Source organism: Phyllostomus discolor, chromosome 1 (genome assembly GCF_004126475.2).
Source record: "Phyllostomus discolor isolate MPI-MPIP mPhyDis1 chromosome 1, mPhyDis1.pri.v3, whole genome shotgun sequence".
Lineage (NCBI taxonomy): Eukaryota > Metazoa > Chordata > Mammalia > Chiroptera > Phyllostomidae > Phyllostomus > Phyllostomus discolor.
The window spans coordinates 39,114,114-39,139,142 of record NC_040903.2 but is presented as its reverse complement, the minus strand read 5'-3'; the positions used below and the strand labels follow the sequence as shown (position 1 = coordinate 39,139,142).

Below are 25,029 nucleotides of genomic sequence, written 5' to 3'. Positions count from 1 at the left end.
CTTATATGGACCCTTCTATAATCATACATTTGTGTGACTAAAATAATTATACTACATCAATTTTTATTCTGTCTTTGCTCTTCAAATAATGTTAATTTTAACATTTCACATAAATTCTTTCCTGAATTAGATGTATAATATGGCAATTCAAAATATGAGTGTTTGCATATCTTTTTCTCCTTTCTAGCTTTTGGAAACAGGCAAGTCACAGTATCTGCTATCAATTTTCTGGTATGTATTATTTATATTACTTGCTAGTCATGCTCTAATTATGATATTATTAAAATGCAAAACAGATTATATTTAAGTACTTGTTATGTAGATAATATCTATTTTATTGGCATAATGGTATTAAATGAAGTAAATTAACTTCCCATAATCAAGTCATTAGGTCTTTTAATCAAAATGTTCTACTCATCTATGAAGGATGAATAATTTTTTAAAATATAGTAAAATTTGAAAAAATTATACTCAGTAATTCTTCCTATTGTCTTCAAATTTACAACTTATAAAACTCTAAAAGCAAAAAGTTTTACAAATCTAACAGATGAACATCCAAAAAAACACTTTGGCATAATTGTTAACTAATTCTAGGTGCTATTTGAATCTCATCTAAAACTATGTTTTCATGGGCTTTTTTGAATGAAACAAGGATCTAACTTAATTGTTCTCAGTTTAGTTCATTATATCATTTTATTTAACATTTGTTTGCTTTGACTTTTTTCTGATCCTCTGACTATAACAGATAAACATCAATAGAAAGTTACATTTACTTTCTCATTACTGCCTTTTTAGTTTCCTCTCAAATTTGCTGAGGGAGCTATACAAATAATAAATACAAAGGAATTATGTTTTATACCCAAATTAAATTGGAATCACTGTTTCTTATATAATGTATTTATAAAGCAGATTTTAAAAAATAACAATATATAACTAATGCATATATTTTTATTTTATTGCATTAGTTATATAATTATAAAATAATAATATATTGCATTATTTTATTGTAATTGGTTATATTATTTTTTTTTCAGCTAAACTGAGTTACTCCTAAAATATGCTCATTATCTCAATTAAAATCAGCAGCTACTATACCCATAGAAATGATTGTTGTTAGAATAGATGTCAAAACCAATGTAAAAATAATTTATGGACATATTATTATCACAAATATGTCAGCAATAATTAACTATAGAGTTAGTATACATAAAGTATCACTTTTAATTTTTAAAAAAAATTATGTGGTATGATTCTTATACTATATTATTATACCATATATGAACATTCTTGTGTTATACAATAGTTCATGAAAGCTCTATAGATTAAAAATAAAATTCAGGCCCTGGCTGGTATAGCTCAGTGGATTGAGTGCGGGCTGTGAACCAAAGTGTCGCAGGTTCAATTCCCAGTCAGGGCACATGCCTGGGTTGCAGGCCACAGCCCCCAGCAACCGCACATTGATGTTTCTCTCTCTCTCTCTCTTTCTCCCTTCCTCCCCTCTCTAAAAAATAAATAAATAAAATCTTAAAAAAAAGATGATGAACTTGTTTAAAAAAAATAAAAAATGAATAAAATTCAGGTGATACCAGAATTGTGGTAATGAGGTAGAAAGAAATAAAATAAAAATAAAAACCTTAAACATTAAATAGATTCCATAAACTTAGAGTTTATAGAGCAGAAATATTATCCCCTAGGACAAAGTTTATACAAGAAAGTATTAGTTTCATGCAACAAATAAACTAATAAAATAACATTTGGTTTTCACTTTATGCAATGATATAAATACAATATTTGAATTTTTACCTGAAATCCTACAATTATTCATTTTCAGAAGTAAAATATATTGTTTAAAGCAAAGTAAATAAAATGGAGCACAGAAAGTCATAATAAATGGTGCTGGAACAACCTACATGCACATTTAAAAGAAGAATCTAGACACAGACCTTACACCCTTCACGAAAAGTGACAAAATAGATCTCAGAGCTAAATGTAAAATGTAGAACTATAAAGCTCTTAGAACAATGGTCTCCAACCTTTCTGTCACGGTTTTACCACCGATGAGTCGGGGGAGCTGAGGGGGAAGGGGCAGGAGGCAGAGCTCAGGAGAGCTAATCTCTCCACACAGTTCCTAATAGGACGCTGACCGGGTACCTGTCCGTGCCCGTTCAGCAGTTGGGGACCTCTGTCTTAGAAGGTAACATAGGTGAAAACCTAGATGTAGGTATGACAGTGGCTTTTTATATGCAAAATCAAAGACACAGTCCATGAAAAAAATACTGATTAGCTACTTCATTAACAATCAAAAGAGAGACAGACTCATAGTAGATAGAGGCTGACAGTTCTTGGGGTGGGGTTGGGTGGAAAGATGATGTAAACAAGAAAAGGACTCATGGACAGGAAAAACAGTGTGGTGATTGTGGGGGGAGGGGGAGTGGAGGTGGGTACAAGAGAGATAAATTTTAATTAAAAATACAATAAAATATATCTGAACAACTATACAAAATTAATAGTTGCAGTGTAGAAGATAAGGTCAAGAGAAGGACAAAACTAGCATAGACAGGACAAATGAATTGCAGAAGACACAATTGATAAAGAACTGTTATACAAAATATATAAAGAACTCAACAATAAAATGACAAACAACTGAATTAAAAAATGAGCCAAGACTTTATCATACAGATACACATAGGAAAAAATAACGTATCAAAATATGTTCTGCATTTTCTGCCATCAGATTAATGCAAACTAAAACAATGAGATACCACCATATATCTATTAGAATGGCAAAATCCAGAGCATTGACACCAAATGCTAGAGAAAATGTGGAGGATTAAGAACTCTCACTCATTGCTAGTGCAATTGCAACCAAGATGGTACAACCAGTAAATGGAAGAAGTGGTATAGTTTTTTGCAAAACTAAACATATTCTTACCGTATGATTCAGTAATCATGTTCCTTGATATTTAGTCAAATTAGTAAAAAACATGTCTATACAAAATCCTGCATAAGGATATTTACAGAAACTTTATTCATGCAATTGCCAAACCTTGAAAATAGCTAGGGTATCCTCAGTAGGTAGAAGAATAAATAAGTTGTAGTATGTCGGACAATTAGATAATATTTAGTGTTAAAGAATAATGAGCTATCGAGCCTTAACAAGATGAGGATGAAAAGTGCAGCATAGGGAAGACAGTCAATAATCTTGTAACAACTATGTATGGTGCCAGGTGGGTACTGGAAATACTGAGGGGATTAAAGTATATGATTGTCTAAGCACTGTGCTGCACACCTGAAACTAATACAAATATTGAGTATACACTGTAATTTAAAAATAAAAGTAAAAAGACATGGAAAAACCTAAAATGTATTAATAAGCAAAACATGCCATTGTGAAAAATGCTACATACTGTATGAATCCAAGTAAATCACATTATGGAAAACTCAGAAAAATGATCAGTGATTGCCAAGGGAGAGGGGACTAGGGATTAGGGATGAAAGGAGCAAAGCGGATTTTTAGAGCACTGAAATTACTGTACAATCATAATGGTGGATACTCATCATGCATCTATCCAAACCCTTGGAATCACAACACCAAGTGTGAACCATAATGCATATTATAGACTTTGGATGACAGTGGTGTGTCCATGTAGGTACATCAATTAGAACACATGTGTCACTCTTGTGGGCAATGTTGATAATGAGAGGCTATGTGTGTGTGGTAGCAGGGGGCACATTGAGAATCTCTGTACCTTCCCCTAATTTTACTATAAGCTTTAAACTAATATAAAAAATAAAGTCTTAATGAAAATAATGTATTGGTTAGTATGTATATTTTCTGTTAAACCTTAGGTAACATTTGAAGACATTTCTTCTGAACATAATGCATATTATTTTTTTATTTTAGTATAATTGTATATAAATGGGTAGATATATAAATGTATATAAATTGGTAGAAATGAGGAATTAGAATAAAGCTCTGTAATTTTATTAACATAGTTATATAAATTATTATAAGTTTTAAGACTTATGAATGCTAAGATAGTATAATATTGCCCTATATTATTAAATAGTTTCAGTCTATGGGAATATAACTTACCCTTTGAAATAGAAACCAACTTCCAAAGATCAGAAGTTGACATATTTTATAGGTGAAACCCTGTGTAATCATATATTTAGCCACTATTTTCATTATTATTAAAAACTTGATTCAGGTAAAATAAATAAAACAACTTATAATTATCATTAAAATTGTTATAAATAGAGAAAATAAAAAATAACTGAATTCAAAACAAACCAGCTTATGAGAGTTAGAAACAGTTCAGCAGATTCAACATTTTGTTTTTTTATTACTGTTAAATATTTTATTTTATGCTATTACTGTTTTCCCAATTTTCCTCCCTTGCTCCCCTCCACCCATCCCACACCACACTTCCTTACTGATTCTATATTTTAAATACATTAATAAAAAGACTATCACATTGCTCAAATGATAAAATAAGATATTAGCTTTGCCGATAACTAATGATAATACCAATAGTAATACATATAAAACTGTAATGGGAACAAGTATATACAGAATTAAAGCAGATTATTTTCATTTCTGTAAATACAGAAGTGAGCAAAAGTAGGTTAATAATAATATATATTACCATAAATAATAAATAATAATACTAGAACAAACTGTGTCACATACAACTGTAAACCTACTTTTACCCACCTCTGTATATTATAAGATCATAAAGGTTGTTAGATTTTGCTCTGAAAACTGAAATGATTTTACTAAGACAGAATGACAGAGCCACTACTTGATGTCTACAGGTTCTGTATTAGGCTGTTTGGATTTTGCTCTATGAAAACATCAGTTTCACTTATTTAAAGTAGAGAGGGTTTAACTTGATGAATTTTGAGAGGAAGACTAATATATAAATTATATAAAAGTGGATCTCTGCAGTAATCTTCCCTCTGCTCCCTTGTTTTGATCAGATTTGATCATTGGCATTTGCTCTTTCTGCCCCCAAAACAGCATGCAACTGACCAGGTAGTAAACAAAAAGCCTCTTTCATGATGAAATTCCATATATTCTGATCCAATCATATTTCCAGTCTCGGGACATTGAGATTCAATGGTGGATATTTTCAGAAGAAAAGTGTAGAGCATAATGTGAGAGGTGATACATCACTTCTAATATTTTAATCACATCTTTTGTGGACTATTAAATTGACACCCCACACTGTATTTTGTTAAATACTTAGTAGTACTGATTAAAAATGAAACTGAAATGTCAGAGACGGGGGGGGGGGGAGTGAAAAAAATAAAAGTATTTTTGTTTACTTTCTAAATGAAACCATTTAAGAAAAAGGTGATATTCATGTGCAAACATTGTGATTTTTTCAATTATGTTAGCTGACAATTTCATATTTATCCATATAATGATTCTTTTGAAGAATACAGAACGGACTGCTGAATCCTTAACACCCTGTATTCGTTCAAACAAATACTAGTGTGAAGTGACAAGTAGTCAAATTACTCAATAAAGATTAAGTAAAATAAGCACAAATGAATATTATTTTATTTTCCTTAAGCCCTCATATGCATCCAAACATAGAGACTATTTAAATTTTCATTAATTATTATATTAAAGTTTATTATCATTAAAAACACATCCTTAGCAGCTTCATTATTTTTCAATTGTGGTTAAAACAGCCCCAAACACCATAAACTTGCCTCCATTCAGTGCACAGTTCAGCAGGGCTGTGAGCCAGACAGTGACTTTAAAGTCTAAACCATCTTGTTCTTTACAGCTAAGGCACTTCTGACAATGTCCCCAAGCTGCTTTTTTGACCTTGATATATTTATAAAATATAAACTCTTTTTTACTACATTATATTTTTGGAAAAAATGAAATAGTCAGAAATTGCTTATTTGTATATGAGCAAGACAAATTAAATTCAAATTAATTTGTTCTACTACTATAATGCCGAAAATGGCTCTTATATATAATATTTTAATATTATTTGTCATAATAAATGTAGACATGCTTCCTTAGTATTTTTCTTACATTTTTGTATACTTAATAGCTACAATCCACCATTTTTGTTACACAGGGGTTATACATTTATAGTAGATAGCACCCATATATGTTACTTAAAATAATTTAAAATTTAAATAATGTAAAATCAAATTTTATGATAGGAAATGCCCCCAAACTTTATTTATTAAATTGTTTTGTAACATATAATATGCCAAGTGAATACATCTAATTTTAAAAAGAATGAACTCAGGAGAAATGTGTAAATCATTTCAAGAAATACTGTTTCACAATTAATGTGCCCCTGGAATTTTAATCAGAGTTAGAACCATATGCTGAGTTTGTAGCAGTAACTGAATTTTCTAATCTTACTGAGCTCTACACCAAAAGGAAATTATATCAACCACCTCTAGTCTAAGTAAATTATTATTGCAGACTGTGTTGAACTTACTTATTCCCCAGAATTTTAAAGGTAATTCTTAAGGTGAAAATTACAAATAGTCACAATTGCTCTTAAAAAATCAATGAGGGAGTTAAGCTGCTGATAAATTAAATATCTCTAAGCATATAACTACAGTTGGTGTTTTTTCCTCCCCATACCAAGAAAAGATATATATGTATATAAAGGATTTTATCACTATAACTACTGATTGGCCTGGGGAAACAGCACCTAATGTAAATTATGAAATTAGTATAAGGTTACACTGCTGGGCTAACTGAAACAAAAATGCTATATTATTCAAGGCTCATACTTTAAGTAGAAGATTCATGTTTTATTAGTTCTGTTGTGATAAGTAGAAAGAAGAAAATACTTGGATGGTTGAATGAATATATAACATTGATAATAATAAAGCAAATGTGTTTTACCAGAAGATAAACATTTTGTAATATGTAATTTGTTCTGAAATATTTGACATGTTAATTTCTTTTTTAAGATTTTTTAAAAGATTTTATTTATTTATTTTTAGAGAGGAAAGGGAGAGAGAAAGAGAGAGAGAGAGAAACATCAATGTGTGGTTGCTGAGGTCTGTGGCCTGCAACCCAGGCATGTACCCCGACTAGGAATCGAACTTGTGATGCTTTGGTTCGCAGCCCACGCTCAATCCACTGAGCTATACCATCCAGGGCTGATATGTTAATTTCTTATTGATAAATATTTTTAACCACATATCATATTTTCTGACTGGTTCTGTGAGTGATGAAAATAAGTATGATAGGGTGTCTGGACTGATAGATGAGCAACAGATATGAGAAACAAATACACAATAATTAATTTGGCAATTAAGTGTTTGTAGTGTTGACAATGTGTGAGACAGAAATTTAGAGAAGTGAGACGAATGTAGACTCATTTCCTGAAGAAATTTCTATTGATGATATTGGTAACTAAAATTATCATAAAAGATTTATTGAACAGTTTATGAGAGTATTTGATTTTATTTAGTCATCATTTAATACCTATAAGACAAACATTTATATTAGCATTTAGATGAAGAAATGAAATTTCAAATATCTAAATCACTTAAAGTGTAAGTGAAAGATGCTACATACCAACACATCCATCCAACCAAAGTCCATGGTCTTAACTGCACTAACACATAAATAATTTCAACTATAATATCATTGTCTAAAAATTCAAAATTGAGCTTTGCATTTTAATAAGGAGAATGTAGGAGTATCTCGTACAGTTATAGGAATAATGTTATATGTGGATAAATGCATACCAAAATGCTGAAACAAAAAAGGAACAAAATCAGTTATATGCTAAAATATTAATAACATTAAAAGAACTGAATTAAAAAGAATATAGTGAAAACTGAATGACTCTGCACAATAAAAATTTTGGATAACACAACCCATTTTTAAAAACACAGTATTTCACTGATATCCCTAGAGCAAGGGACATAAAGGAAAGGAAAGAATAAACAAGTGGGACCTCATCAAAATAAAAAGCTTTTGCACAGCTAAAGAAAAGAGTATTAAAATAAAAAAAGAACCAACTGTATGGGAAAACATATTTGCCAATGATACCTCAGACAAGGGTTTAATCTCCAAAATATATAAAGAAATCACACAACTCCACTCTAAGAAGACAAGCAACCCAATTAAAAAATGGGCAAAGGACTTGAACAGACACTTCTCCAAGAAGAACATACAGAGAATCCAGAGACACATGAAAAGATGCTCAGTATCACTAGCCATCAGGGAGATGCAAATTAAAACTACAGTGAGATACCACTTCACACCAGTCAGAATGGCCATCATAAACAAAGCAACAAACAACAAGTGTTAGAGAGGTTGTAGAGAAAAGGGAATTCTAGTGCACTGTTGGTGGGATTGCAGACTGGTACAACCACTATGGAAAGCAGTATGGAATTTTCTCAGAAAACTAAAAATGGATCTGCCTTTTGACCCAGAAATTTCACTGCTAGGATTATATCCTAAGAACCCTGAAACACCAATCCAAATGAACCTATGCACCCCAATGCTCATAGCAGCAGAGTTTACAATAGCCAAGTGTTGGGAGCAACCTAGTGCCCATCAGTAAATGAATGGATCAAAAAACTGTGGTACATTTACACAATGGAATTTTATGCAGCAGAAAGAAAGAAGGAGCTCCTATCTTTTGCGACAGCATGGATGGAACTGGAAAGCATTATGCTCAGTGAAATAAGCCAGGCAGTGAAAGACAAATACCATATGATCTCATCTTTAACAGGATCAACAGAACAAATGGACAAGCAAAATATAACCAAAGACACTGAAATAGAGAGCAGACTGACAGTGACCAAAAGGGAGAGGGGAGGGAATTTCAGGGGGAAAGGGGAAGGGTTAAGGAACAAGTATGAAGGACACATGGACAAAAACAAGGGGGGTGGGAATGGGAGGGAGGCGGGGAGGGCTGGGGGTTGGGCTGGGATGGGAGTAAAAGGCAGAAAACTTTACTTGAACAACAATTAAAAAACACAGTATTTATATGTTGAGTATATACTTTGTGTTAAATAGGATAAGATGTACATGACAGCCAAAGAAAAGAGTCTTACCTTCCAAGGATGTATGTTTGTGTTTTGGAACATTAGTCCTGGGAGACCTTGGTGAGGCCTGAGGGTCATAATCGCCTACTAACAAGGACGACTAGAAGATGTGCCTGAGCAAAGGGACTGAAAACAGACACACAGCCAGTGTCTGTGCAGGACAGTGCTGCTTATGAAGAGTTGTGTAAGCTGAGCTGAAACCAGCTGAGAACCAAATTACCAACCTTACTGTGGTAATTTGGAGAAGAAAGGTTCTTACTGTGTTAATAAGTGTAGAATATGCACAATTGTATCAAGTTTATGATCAGCATCATGACTTGTCTTTTCATGACATAAAAATATCCCCCCATAAAAATACAAAACAGATAATCAGCATGGCTTGATTCATCAACTGATTTGAGCCTGGTTATCAAACAGGGTAAATAATATCTTTAGGATTTCTAAGTCAATGTGACATTATTTTGGTTCTGTATAAGCCCACAAACAACTTCTCTTATTGTTAGACTGCAACATTTTCTCTCCTTTAATTAGAGCAATAACATATCTATTGAATCTTTGGGATTAGTATATTACATTGATAGTAATATATCTACCAGAAACATTTTTTTAGCAGGCACAGGCATATCACACTAAAAATTAAAATGCTTTGCAGATTTGTGAAGCTGGAAATCATTTCATCAATGTAGTATTGGCTCATCCCAATCATACAGGTAAGTCCTTTTTATTTTAATCTACTCTAGGGTGAATTATGATAATAATTATTTTTAAAAATCTTAAATAAAAATACAAAATTATATATAGTTTTACTTTTATGTGGAATCTAAAATACAACTAAACATAACAAAAACAGACTCACAGAAATAGCAACCAAGGGATGGTAACAAGAAGGAAGGGGTAGGGTATGAGAGAAAAGAGGAATATATTCAGTAATGTTGGGATAAGTTTACATAACAGTTAATTATTAAAATGAGTAAGGTGATCACATTGTAAGGTACCAGGCCTCTTCTGAAAGTATCCAGCCATGCAATATGAAAAATAGAGACACTTACTGAAGAAGATACAAAACACAGGGAATATTGTACACTGACACCTCAGTCCCCTTCAAAGTAGGCACTTGTGACCTAACACAGTTCTCCCAGTGTCTCTTCCACTGTTCAGAAACACTGCAAAATCCTTTGTTGGAATCGCTATCAGCTGCCCCATTGTATTTTCCTGAATTGCGGAATGAATTTTGCCACAACATGTTTCAGCTCAAGCTTCTGCATCAAAATCTTGGACACATTAATTTTTGGAATCCCCAGATCAGCTTCTAGTTCTAACACTGTGAGTCACTGATCTTCATTGATTGGCAGTCCCCACACATTCAACATTATCAGGTGTTCTACTTGTTGCAGGCCTTCCTGAACATGGATCACTTTCAACAAATTTTTAATCATCTTTGAAGTGTTTGTGCCATGTTTTTATTTATGTTGCCCTCATTGCATAATCTGAAAAGTTTCTGAGAAGGAATGTTCAAGCTTAACACAACATATGATGCAGGTTCATTATTTTATTCTCTCAGTCATTCTGAATGTGACCGCCACACAGTACACATGCTCACTCAACAGCATCTACTGCCCCCACTGACTAGTATGGTGAAGTCATCATTGTTCACACATGCACATTCCAGTCTGCTCTCCTTGGTTGCCAGGTTACATTGATACCGCACAAACCATTCTCATTATATTAATAGTAGCTGGACTTTTTCTGTATAGATCTTGGTATAAAAATTTTGAATCACTATATTGTACACATGAAATGAATATAACGAATATTAGATTGTATAAAAACTATACTTAATTAAGGAAATAAGTTTTGAGTGATAAGTAGCAATAGTTGGAACCATTTATAATATGCTCCAATACTTTCAATGCCTAAGTTTTCCAAATATTCGAACTAAATATAGGCTTTGAACAGGTACCAATGACCCATGGACAAAGACAATGGTGTGGGGGATTGACTGTGGGATTGGGGGGTGGGCTGACAGAAGAGAACAAAGGTAAAATTTGGGTAGCTGTAATAGAAAAATGATAATAAAAAGTAGTGGTTTCTCTAAAGAAATGGGTGAGTGCACACACCCATGCTCTCCCCCTGCACATACCCTGAACAAAATCTCACTTTAAAATGTGAAAAAAAAAACCCACATGATTAAAAAGTGAGGCAGTATGAAATCCATTGATGAATATCTGATTCCGTAGGTTAGTGCCCAATCTTGATCTAATTTGCACAATGATTGATACAAACACTGCTTAGAAGAACATGTGGGATTTGGTAGTTAAAGATATTTGAACAAAATTAGTGTATATTATTTAAGGATATTTTGGGTAAATCAATCTTCCCATTCAGGTTCAATTACACACAGGGATTCACAAAATCCTTGTTTACACTATACATAAATTAATTGTACATTTCAAATAGCAGTGGTAAAACCTGTTCTTCTTGTTGTGTTCAAACCAACTAAAAATATAAAGATGCATTTGTCTCTACAAGTATGTTTTAATGTTTATCTGAATTTCTTAACATTTTCTTGCTATAAACATTTCTGGTGGGCTGATAAAGCATATGACCCACTTTCCAGGAAAAATTTATAATGAAATACCTAGAATTGCAAATAAATTTTATTATATTAGAATATTTGCAAATACATAAAAGGTATTATAATATAATAACATGGTTCATATTGCATTAAACAACACTCAAGTGCTTAATTTTGTTGAGTATCAATAATATAAGTTATATTATTATGTGCAAGAATATTTAAAGCAACTATCATATGATTTGAAATTATTTCTACTTTCATTGCGGAAAAAATTTTACAGATAAATCAAATTTGGTTTATTGTTTGCATTTGTATAAAATGCTATTGTGGCTTGTTTGCATTTGTATAAAAGTGAAACCTACATTTTATGAGATTGAATGTCATTTTTATCTGATTCAAATTAATAGATCTACTGAATTCTCTTTGGATATGTATGATGAAACTCACATGAAAAACTAATGGTCTGTTTTTTTTTTATGTTGGAGCAAAACACAGTAAAATCTCATAAAATTGCTAACATTGACAAATTTATAAATATCACACATTTTAGTCCTGACTGTGACCCTCTAACAATATGACCTTGCTCAAATTTCTCCATCTACCTGGAATATGGCATCATTATTTAAATAGAAAAATGTAAGTCATTATGTTTTAAAAATCAAACATGACTTTGAAATTATTCATGAGAAAATACTTTGCATATGTGTGTTTACCATATACATTATCCATGTTGCTCTTGAGAAATCAGATGCCAATCTAATCTTCCCTGCTTTCTAAATTGACTTTTTTTTTCCTGAAGAATCCAGAAGACTTTTTCTTTACTACTAAAGTTTATTAATTGTGTAAGGTGTGTATTAGAATTGATAATTCCACCACAATTTTTCCAGGGACATGCTGTAATTATCTAGTAGATTGTTTTATGGATTTTTAGAAATATAATTCTAGAAGGTTTTCTTATATCATAGATTTAAAATTCATTTCATTACATTGTGGACTGTGGAGGTATAGTGTTAAATGTATGTTATATTTTCCTCATTATCTTATGGATTTATCACTTTCTATTTTTAGCTTCAGTTTATTGTTATTTTTGGTTGATTTTGTTCATTTACTTAATAGTCCATATTCTATTGAACATTCCAAATCCTTTGAAAAAATTAAATATATTCAACATTACTGAGAAAGCTTTCTTCTTTTTCTACATTTTTTTTGCATCCAGTCCTTTTTTCTTTTGTTCTTTTGTCCATATGAATTTTTAGTTTTGGGATTTCTTAGTGGTTATATTCTTTGGTATCTGCAAATGCTTCTGGTTATGAGTATTCTGTTAAAAATTTTATCTATGTTCTCTTTGTGAGGTAACTTTTTAAGAGGAAGAAAAGGAATTTCTCATATTCTATTTTATTCACATAGGAGCTTTAAATAATACTGATTAAGTTATGTTCATTTTTAAGTCCATAGATTGTCCTTGAGAAGAAACAGCAATTGTTTTTATAGACAGGATGATTGAAGTGTCTAAAGAATAAGGTGTGCTCTGGAAGGAATGGAGGTTTCATTGTATCTTTTGATTCTCTACATATTATTTTGTTTTTTAAAATTCCTTAATTCCTAGAATCGTGTCCTTTCTTCCTTACCCTGCAAGCCTCCAGACAATGCCTTCCCCTTCTGAGCTGCATTCCTAGACTACAGTTTCCTCCCCTCAAAGCAGTGCCTTCTAAGCAAAGCATCTGTCCTCACTATTTCAGATCAATGCATTTGAATTTCCATACCCAGTGTTTTCATGAATCAGGTCTCAGATATTTTCTAAAAATAGACCCTCACCTTCTGCTGATGAATTCTAGATATCTACACATTCAATACATTATTTTCCCTTACATAAAGTCCTTATACAAGTATTAGTACTTTGTCAGCTCCACATTAGTCTCTGCTGCTGTTGGATTGTTATTTTCCCACTTCCATATTAATTGAAGTTTGTAGTAACATCTGTCTCAGATTTGCTTTAGGCATAAATTATGGTAGAGGAACCATTTCATATTGCATGTTTAATTAAACAAGGTGTCAAAATGTGTTTTTAGGACACACAAATTGATGGAGGATAAGATTTAAAAAGCATTTTAAAAAGTATGAAAAATACATCTTTTTTCTAGTGGTAGATGTTGTTGTGATGCTGTTTCAAATGGGGCTTTAGTCACTTTGTAGAGACATTGTAACCAAACAAATAATTGGGTTTTCAACTTCTTATTGCCACGGAAGTCAAACTTGTGAGATGCTTGTGCAAAAAAAAAAAGAGATTTTTTTCAGGTGCTGTGTGATCTGGGAAAACAGTGAACTCCCATCTCAAAGCCCATCTACCCGCAAACCAAAATAAAAGCCAGTGTGCAGAGTTACTGCTACAGTTTGAAGTACAGTTCTTTGGAGTCCACAGGCAGCTGCAAAGCCATCATAGTCCCCATCCAGGTAGCTTAGCTTGTTTCTGGCTGCTCTTCATTTCAGACTCCCTCCTGGAGCTTCAGTGAGGAGCCTGCATGACCATGGTCCATGTGGCTGCTAGGGCTGCAAGTTCTCATACACCTAGTGAAACCCGGAAAAGACACTGGTGTTCAGGCTGCCTGTCACATACCAAACCCAATAGGCAGAGACTGGCATTGAATCTTTATGAGTGCTTTAGTCAGATGGCTGACAACCTGAGAAGACAGTGGGTTCATACCCTAATGGACTGTCTTACATTTCCTTCCAAGCCAACACTTGTATAACAGAGAACAGTGTGGTGAGGGGTTTTGAAATTCAGGGAAAATTACATTAAAAAAACTGCAGCATTGTCACCCTGGGCTGTTAGCTCTTCCCAAGGGTGGGTGGTTGTCTGTCTCTTCCTGGAACACAATGGCCCAGATGCCTCCACTTGTCTCCAGCCAGTGGTCTTCAGCAGTGCTCCAGGAGGTTGGCTGTCTCTCCTAGGAGCCAGGATGGGCCTTATGTGTAGTTTCTGGTACAAAAAGCTTTAACATATGCATTATTTATTAGCCTTATAACTATTTATCCTAAACTAAAATTTTCTAACTCTTGAGTTCCTGTTACTAGAAAAGAACCTGAATATACCAGTAAGTTCATCTCCAGGTGGACAAGGGAGACAGAAAGACAACTCACTAGAAGCCATGGGCCACATAGCTGCTAAGGCCATGTGGCCCATAGAGAGTGCACCATGCATGTTCAGGTCACAAGTATGACTGAGATATAATCCGTGTGTTTTCCCCCCTGGGTATATATTGGCTTGGGAATGGGAAGAGACAGGTGCTTTCTCAATATGACCAATCGACTTTCCAAATTTTCATGCAGTGTGGGGTGGGTCCACCTCCACCAATCCCACTCTTCCCCAGGCTAAACTGATAGGCCTCTTTGGTCTAACATCTCCCCATGCGCCACTTTGACTTCTTTGGTGTATGTGTCTGACTTTTCTATTCCCAATCTGGCACTTAAGGTGGGGTAGGAGGGCTTTTCTCTCTATCCAATTTTCTTGCTAGAGTTTTGTACTCAGGCCCTATCTATTGATATTTCTAGCTTTCTGTGTGTTCAGCATAAGAACCTCCCTGTGCCACCATCTTGGCCAGTGGGGCCAAGTGGGGGAAACTCCCCAGCACTCCAGACATACTAGCTACCAGTAACAATATCTGATGCTAGGAAAGGCCATTAGAGTTTTCTGAAGTTGGAATGGCTATAGGAAAGGTAAAATGAATTTGGGTCTCTCCCAGAAGGGTGAATGGTGTTGGATAAGGCGGCTCTCTTTAATTAAGACCGTCCTCTCAGAGGCCCAAGCAGTTGAAAGTTTTCTTACAGCAGCACCCTCAGCAATTTTGGAATAAATTCATCATTTCTGATGGGTATCTTGGCAGCAAATTGCAGCATCCGTCACAATCCCATCTTCTACTTCACAGATTCACTTCTCTGAATATTTTCTGGGAGCAGCCAGTGGACTTTTCTATGTGTGGGAAATTGAGAGACATTTTAGTGGGAAATTACACAGCCTTCACCACTCCACATGCTCTTGGTATAACAGCTAATTTGCACCGTTTTCCTTCTCCATATTTTCCTAGAGATCCTTCCATTTTACTTAGCATATTTAACCTCTCAGGAATTATCTGTTACCATGATGTAGATTTTCATCTTGTAGCTGAAATCCTGTCTCCATGTTCTTGTCAGGGTATAGATGTGGTCCTTGTTCATGGGCCAAGGGAGTACCATGAATGTCCAGGTGCTAGCAGCAAAATATATGCTCTTTACCTTATTGTATGACAGCAGGCGTACCTCCTCTTCATGATCAGGTTCTATTGCCTTTTCAACAATAGTGCTTTTAGCCTCACAACTCCAGGGTCTTCAGATTTGAACCCTTCTTTACAAATGGATAATGTTTTGTCATGGGTCACAGGAAGATCCACATTCAACTCAAAGCCATGGTTTATTATTGATTTAAAGGTGTACCTTGCCTCTAAGTCAGCATTTCAGCAGTGACTTTAACAGAACATTCCCTCAAATACAGCAGGTTAGTTAAACATCAGGTTAGCAATTTCTTAATGACATTGGACTTCACATTAGTTTTCATGGTCATGGACCTATTTTTATACCTCCTTTTTGAAAGCGGATCTCTTAAACTAACAGTATGCTGTGAAGGCTATATGTTAATTGTTCAAATAGTGTGTAAGTTCTCAGATAGTAGGACTAACTCAGAACCACCCCCTTCCCCAAAATCACAAAGTCCGTGTCTTCTCCTGCAGTATGAATTGCTGCTCCCTTTTACAATAGATGAGGTTCAATAAATAATCTACTTATATTCTCCATGAGAAATGGTGGCTTAATATGGTGTTACTGTTGTTTTTGTTGCTAGCAGTTTGAACATTTGGAAGTAGTAGTAGCTAAATCTGCCCTGGTAAGAGGGTGCCTGTGCTATGGAGCCCAAGTACAGTTTTCATCCTTGCTTCCACACTCCACTCAGTCATCCATAAAGCAGCACAAGAGTAATCCATGACAGAGACTGGATGACATTGCTGGACTGACTAGTCTTTCCTACCTGCTGTATACTGTCTCTTTTATTATAAATGCTTGTGGTTGGGCATTAACTTGTGATACAAAAACCTTCACACTACATATTCACACTTATATTCATGGACATCCCTGATTTGTTTGTTCATTTGACACAACACATGATTCTGTGTATATTGTAGGCCGTGAATACATCTCTTTCAACTCCAGAAACTCTGCCCATTGGGAAAATCTCACCCTCCTAAGTATTGCCTTTTAAGGTGACAGTTGAATATAACTATATGCAGCTGCCATGAATTTTTTTTTTTTGTTTATACCACATATGAGTCAAGATATTCTTTCACTAAGCTCAGGCTCTTCCTCCTTTTTCAGCTGGGTTTAAGGTATACCTACAGTGGCCACATGTGTGAGTTAAAAGGGACTAATTGGTTCAACATTGGTAGTTAATATGGTTGTCTAGAATTCATGCCAATGCAACTTGCTTGTACCCTGTTGTCCTATTTATATTCCACTCTTAATATTCCATTTCTACCTTACAATGCATTATTGCTGGTCTCAGCCAACCTATGACTTGGCACATTCAGCAGAACTTAGCTTATGATTCAGGCAGGACCACGTGGCCACTGGGGTTCCCAGAGTAGTATCTGAATCTTTACCATGACTCAGCAGCATCCCAGGACTATTTTTTCAAATAATTACAATTCTCCACTAAAAATAGTATGGCCTTCCTTTAGAATACCAGGGTTATACACATTATCTTTTCCCACCATTGATGTTTAATATCAATTAGAGAGTATACTCAAGTACAGGAGTCCTTGCACTAAAACTTGAGCCTGCTGCAACTTTCTGCCTTAAATACTGCTAAACTATTGTAGCTTTTTGTGCTATGTGGTATATGGTTCAGGACAGAGTTTCCTGGAAGTTAATATAATACCTCCCTAATGGAAGAGGCCAAAAATCATTTTGCTTCCTTCCTGGTGGGAAGTACAAATTGCAGTACATTTCCTCTGATTTTTTAAGTGATGCTCCATAATAATCTGGTCTTAAAACATTTTACTGATGGCCCTTAGAACTTTATAAGATTTATTAGCTTCCCCCCTACCTCCTGTAAATCACACATCCTAGTAAGGCCTCCCACATGCTAGCCACCTTTTATTCATGCGATATGAATAGTATAGCATAATGTTGCTAGTATAGTGCAAGAATGTGATTTTCAGTGAAATGTTCAATGAATCTGGATCCCCTTGAGCTATGACAAAAGATAGGAGTATTATTATGGTCCTAGAAAAAATAAAAGTCTGTAATTTAGTATAAGAAGTAAACTATTCTGACCCCCTTTTAATAAAATTAAAAAAAAAATTGTCAACTCTGGGGCTATATCCATCTACCCAAACTTATGTCAACCTGTTCTAGTAAAGATGCTGCATCTGGTGATCAGTTGCAATGGTGGATAATGTTTGACCAAATTCACAATACTTCACCATTATCTCCAAAATTCATTTTGCTTTCGTTGGGGCCTATAAAAGTTAATTAAATGGTGATAAAAGGGAAAACATTGCTCAAGCATACCTCATATCATAAGGGTAGCACTAATATGCCCTGGGATGCAATATTTTTTATGTTTACAGAAGAATGGGTGCAATTTCAGAGGTTTCCACTTGGCTTTTCCAACTACAACAGCCTTTAGCCCAAAGTTCAAGAAAGCAGTGTAGAAGTTGTCCAAACTACAAAGTGTGTATAGTCCAAATAATTCCTTTTGTATCTAAGGAAATGACCACTTCGGACCTAGAAGGCACATTATGTTTAGTAGTCCTTGAAATGTAGTGATATCCCACTTTCACTAGTGTATAGTTCCCCAAACAAATGACCATAGACATTTAGTGAAGTTATTTTAGTGATAATCATCATCTATATGATTATAGATGACTCCTTTTCATGTTGTAGAGTGTTTCCTCCTGGGGTCCCACATTGATTGCCCATCAATGATTTTAGTGTCTTACAACTGGTTCAAGTCTAAAAACTGGGAAAGTAATTGTTATTTTTATTTTATATTGAGCCAGCTTCCCCAAGTTTCTTGACTAATAACCTCTAATTAACTTTCTTTGTCTAAATTCAGACATAGAACTGTCACAAATTCATCAATCTCTCCTCCAGGTACTTTGTGTTCTTTTAACCAGCTGCAAATTTCTGTTGACCAAGCTTCTTCTGAACTTACCAATCATTCTAGTTTATGACAATGAGGTGTTGAAACTAGAATACCTTTTATTTGGGAGACGTGGAAAGGTCCTTTAACCCAAGCACTACTGCTCCTCCCAGTTCCAAGATGACATCACTTCCTATCAAGAGTGGAACTACAGTAAGCTAACTCTCATCTTAGTGATTGTGGTGTCCTTACATTAACATGTGTTTTATAGTTTTAGAAAATGATATATATATTTCAGGTTCTTCCATGGAATGGGAAAAACATGGAGATATAGAGCATGGGAAAAAATAAGTCCTTCCAATGGAAAGGGCCCTTCTGATTTCAGCTTTATATAAACTATCTACTTAATATCCTTACATTTCTCTACCATTTAACACCTTCTTTCTCTGCCTACCATAGGAATTATAACATATCTTCCTCCCATAGTGGAGATTATCGCTTTGTTTTTTGCAGTTCCAGGTGCATGTTAGTGTGTTTGTACTATCTTAGCAGGATCCTACATTCCATGGAGGTACTCTAACAAAATAAACCTAGCCTCATCCAATTTTATATTTTGTCTTATTAAGCATTCTCAAAATCTAATCACATATACATTCTCCTGTAATTTGCTTGTTCATTCTTGCTGGGACCTGCAAATCCATTGGGAAATAATTCCTTTTTTTTTAAAGACCCAGAACAATTTCAGGTAGGTTATATTGAGACTCAGTCCTAGCTACAGCATGGGTTTAATGGGAGCATGGAAAAAATCATAAGGGAATTTTCTTGCAACATGGTAGCTTCTCTATTACTTTTAGGCAAGAAGTGTGCTAACTTTAAATAGGAAGGAATGGATCACTTCCTAGTTTTAAGGAGTTAATAAAAATCTATGTATTGTAATTTTTTAGTGTGAAAATAACCTTGACTTAGCAGACCTGCTTTAAATGGTGTTGTATATTATTGGATCTTGACTATTCTTGCAAGTACCCAGTCTTCGGCTTTCTCAACCTTTCCCTCACTTCAGAAAATTAGAGCTTCTTTATATGGTGCTGAAGAGATCCTCTAGTTTTCACTGTTCGCTTTTAATTGTCAATTATTAGTTTCAGTTTTACGTACCTTTGTCAAGAACAATGAGAGTAACCCCCACTTAATTCCATTGGACCAAATAAAGCATTCCCTTCCAACAGTATAACACACCAGGATATCACTGGTAAATGAGTTTACAGTTGTACAGCTACCTTGAAACAGCAGTTATCTGTACTGAACCAACCATCTGTAATGGGGTGGGTACCAGTTGTAGGCTCCTATGTCATTCAACTCTAGAATATCATTCCAGCATTGCCTTTTGGGCCATTCCTGGTGTCAACTACTATACGTTTAGTTTCTTAGGATGTAGACAATGAGATAGAGATTAGCAGTGAGGAGGTGTGTTAGGGAGTGATTTTTTTTTTTGTATGGAAAAAAATAAATCATATTCAGGTAGGAAACTAAGAGAAATACAATATCAATGAGCATCCCAGTTTCACTTATGGAAAGTTATAAAGTTGGGATGAAATAACAATGTTGTACTGAATTGAGACATTGATTTTCCATATTGATCAAATATTGGATTAAGACTAAATGAAACAGTGAGTAAAACCTTGAGTGAGGTGGTCCCTTCAACCACATCACCTTCATAGGAGGTGCCATGGGTTGAATGGTCCCCGTTGGCAGCATTCCTTGAAATGGTGGAATAAACCATTTAAGATGGAAAATTTTAGGTGGTGAAGCATTGTAATGTTAAAAATATCTGCAGACTCTCATTTAATAGAAGTTCCATTATAAGTAGTAAGTAAATGTTGAGAGAACATATAATGGGAATGAATTGAATTAGTAATACCTAATCTTATCTCTAATTACAATTAACAGCAACTATGTACATTTAAGACAATATCTGTATACATATGCATTTGTGCATCACAACACATATGTTTTTTTTAACCTATAAACTACATCAGAAAGAAGTTTGTATTTGTGGACCCCTGATCATGTCCAGCTCCAGAAGCTGATCAGTCATACTGTAGAGGCTTTCAACCAGATTAGCTTGTATGCATTTTCCACCTCTGAAATTCAGCTGCCAAAACATAAATATTTGTCTCTACTATATTTTATTGATGGTTATATGGGCACTACACAAACCTGTTTATAGAAATGTTACCAAGAGAATTTGTAATACTAAATGGCATACCTATTTATCCTTATCTTGAAATGAGCAGTGCATGAAATCTGCATAGAACCTAATATACTTTTACCTTGATATTCAATAATAGTTATAATTTTGAAAACATACTGACATTTCATTATGACTTTAGAATTATAATGAAAGAGATTAGTTTATGTGTTCATCTGATTAAATCTTTATAGAGAATAAACAGTAATGTTAAAATTCACATTTACTTTTACAAATGTCACAGCTCAAAGTTCAATTTGAAATCATTATGAATTTGTTATCTAAAATGTTTCCTGAAAAATTGAAAGGTGAATAATAACTAATAAAAATCAAGTGAAAATATGCTAAGGATAATGAAAGTTGTGAATAATAATTCTGATTGCTGAACAGAAATAATTTATATGGCATTTCTGAATATCAAATATAATGATATTCACTATAATTCTCTTATGAAAGATATTTATAATTTTTATCATATAAATGAGATCCTTATAAAATTCCCATTGGATTTTGCTAATTTAATAGAAAGGTAGGTTTGAGGTATTTAATAATCTCAACCAGAATTATCTTCTTTGACACTAAATAAGAATAGGAAGATGCATGAGAATGTTAAAATGCGTTTATTAATCTCAGTATGCAATACCACTGCAACTATTAAGATATTCAAAGTAACTTTTATACATCACTTTATTTAGACTGTTAAAAATTGATTATTATGATATTTTCTGTAATTTTACTGCAACATAGCTATAGACGGTCAGAAAATTATAGTTATTCTATTTGGGTCAAAAGGTCATAACATTTAAAAATGCTTCTCTTCTGAGTAATTTGTGAAATAGGTTTCTATAAATATATGATGGCATTCCATGTGGTGGGCAGCTGTTCTTGGGAATTTAGAATCATATAACAAATATATGTTCAAATTTGCAATATGTAGCATCATTGACATTTTATACTCTTTTCTAAAAGGAACTAATGCCTGTTTTCCAAGTCCAAATTATAACCCCTTCACATGGATGTTTTTCCTGGTTTCATGTCCTAACTATACCTATGAGGTATGCCATTATGTATGTAAATATTTAAAGTTTATTTGGTATAATATATGCATTCATTTATGTATTTACTATCTGTAGATACAGCATAGACAGATATAAATTGATATTTATTTTATCATATGAATAGGAAATTGGAAATTTCAGCTGCAATTTTCCCTAGAAAAAAAAGAATAATTATAACATATATTTATCTATATTTAAATAAAATTTTATAATCTTCACATAAAATGTTTTAAGATGTTTTGGGATTTTTTAAAAAGTCTTTGAACAATATCCATTTTCTTATGACTATTTTATAAGGTTGTTTATAATTTAACCATATTGAACACTTAAATAATTTAGGGAAGATTTATTTTTACTTATCATTTTTCTACTGTGTTTTAAGCTTCGAATCACCTATTTAAAGTTACACATGAACAAATTACTAGCTTACACATACATGTTAATTTATGTGTTAATCTGACAGATTGGATCATGGATCAGTTTCACAGTCATGACACAAACGCTGCCAGGTAAGACCTGAGTTTATGTACAATGAAAGTCAGTACATCTTTAGCAGTGATTTCTGCATGTGCTGGTACAGCTCTGAGGTTTGTCATGTTTGCAGAAGGATTTTGTGCTTTCATTATATTTTTATTTTGGATTTCTGTGTAGTTTTAAAATATAATGGAACATTATTTACTATGTATCTCTATGTATCAATGGCCTAATCTGAGCCAGAGAATTTAGTTATATAGAGGCAGTGGTAATAATGCATTAAAGCTGAAAGTCTCTTTTATGTGTGTGCATAGACATGTGTGAGCTCCTCAAGGTCCATGAGTGTCTGTGAAGGAACAACTGAGACCATGATTGTATAACCTTGGGTGCTGGCATTTTAGCACATGCAAGGAAGCTGGATTTCAATACTGCATGTATTAGAAGAGACATCAGTTATACCAATTATACCCATTCTTGTTTCATTGTACAAAATTTGGAATCACAATAAATGCGGTTGATCATAAGCAATTGTGTATATGTGTGAAGAGGTATTTTGCATTCATATGACAACTGTTATTGAAAAATTCAGAGATAAATATTCCTCATTTGGAAGTACTTTGGGGCAACAGGATGAAAAATATGTAGATATATTTTGATCTCTGCTATATACTCTCTATGTTTATCAGGCCATGAAATAAATATTGATTGAACATATATAAGCTAGGCAATGAATATGAGTAAACAAAATAGACGGAAAACTATGAAACATTTGAGAAATGTTTTAAGAGTACTATATGATCATTTTTTTCTAATATAACTTGCTATATCCATCACAGAAGAAAGAAAACAATAACTATTTATTTTTTCTTCTAGTTGGAATTTTTACACTTATGATGAGTATCCAGATGTCTTTGTGGGCCCAAAAGAAACATAAGATTTATCTGAAGAGATTCAATTCTTGTATGCATAGGAAATCAGCAATGATTCCATTCATATTGTAAGAAAAATAAATGACCTTACCTCATATATAAAAAATAAACATAATATCACTAATCAGACTTGGTCAAGTATGATTGACTATTATGTTCCAGAAATCCACCAACAACAGTATTTTGCTAAGTAAAACTATCAAATAGTAGTGATCTAACTAAATTTAGAGTAATTAACTTGAGGCACATGAAAAACAGAAGTTATAGATATAAGTAATGAAAAATAACATCCAATATGTTATTTGGATGGTCCTTGAAAAATATGTTTATTTCATTAAATATTCCATCATACTATTTTCTTAAGACAATTAAAATATCTGAAGTCTAAAGTAAATAGTTTTAAATGTTGTGAGACTTATACCACTTGAATTTTACACATTACTTTGATAGCAATTTAATTTTTTTCTCATTGTTCAAGATGTTATTGAGAAGAATTTAATGTCTTATGTTTAGAGGTGTGTTGTGAAAATTTTTACCTATATTAAAAGTCAAACTCTGATAGATAGCTATGTATCTTATTTATTCATAGTATAGACAAATGTATGCTATAATTCTAATATTATAACAATATTTTCTAGACATTTACTAAATCACTTCCATATATAATATATTTATATGTATATGTACATCATATTTATATGAGTGTATATATTGAAATATATACAATTCAAATTAGTTGTATATGATGATGAAGAGAGAGCACATTGGAGATTTCTGAGAAATAGAGTGAAAAAATTCTGCATCATGTTTACAGTTTTAAATTCCAACATTGTCTCAAGCCTTGTGTGTGTATGTGAATATGCACATGTATTTTGAGAAGGAAATGGTTGATACTGCAAAAATCAAGAACATACTAGTTAAATGTTTAAAAGAAATTCTTAGTTTCATCATTTTAATATTGGAATTCTTCAGACTGGTTCATTTCTAGAGCTTTTCCTATTCTCAAATATATACTATATATATATATATATATATATATATATATATATATATATAAAATCACAAATATCTTCATTAAAGCTTTTATTATATAGGTATTTGACAAGATGTCCTTGGTAAAGATAAACCTATATGCGTTCTGTGGGTGTTTATTATTAAAATATGAAGTTAATTATTCAAGAAATAACAAAGACGACCCTTTAACAACATTAGTATTATTCCCAATATATAGTATTAAATTATTACAGGGAAAGACAAGAACAGTCTCCCTAACAACCATTAAGCAAAATAACATGGGAGCATTCAAAAGTCTAAAGTTCTAATGTATTAAACTATGTACCTCTAACAGATCTATGTAATTAACGACGTTGATAAATATGCCTTAGTGAAAAATAATAATAAAAAATAAACAAAGAGTATTTTCTGTTTTCTTAACTGGATCCTGACTGATGACAAATTAGAAAGCGTCCGCATCTCTGCAGCACTAGAAGGTCTCCGATGCAGGAAGGGTGAATGGG

General features: G+C 33.2%; 1 protein-coding gene across 1 annotated transcript in view; it reads left to right on the top strand.

Annotated features, from left to right (window-relative positions):
- The window catches only part of TECRL (trans-2,3-enoyl-CoA reductase like), an 83,305-nt gene extending 58,754 nt beyond the window's left edge, over positions 1-24,551 (top strand). Inside the window, exons 8-12 of the mRNA XM_028507947.2 lie at positions 188-231; positions 9,713-9,770; positions 22,021-22,106; positions 22,573-22,618; positions 23,457-24,551. Of these exons, the coding sequence (XP_028363748.1) occupies positions 188-231; positions 9,713-9,770; positions 22,021-22,106; positions 22,573-22,618; positions 23,457-23,584 (362 nt within the window). The 3' untranslated portion in view covers positions 23,585-24,551. The remainder of the gene's footprint in view (positions 1-187; positions 232-9,712; positions 9,771-22,020; positions 22,107-22,572; positions 22,619-23,456) is intronic.
- The last annotated feature ends 478 nt before the right edge of the window (positions 24,552-25,029 follow it).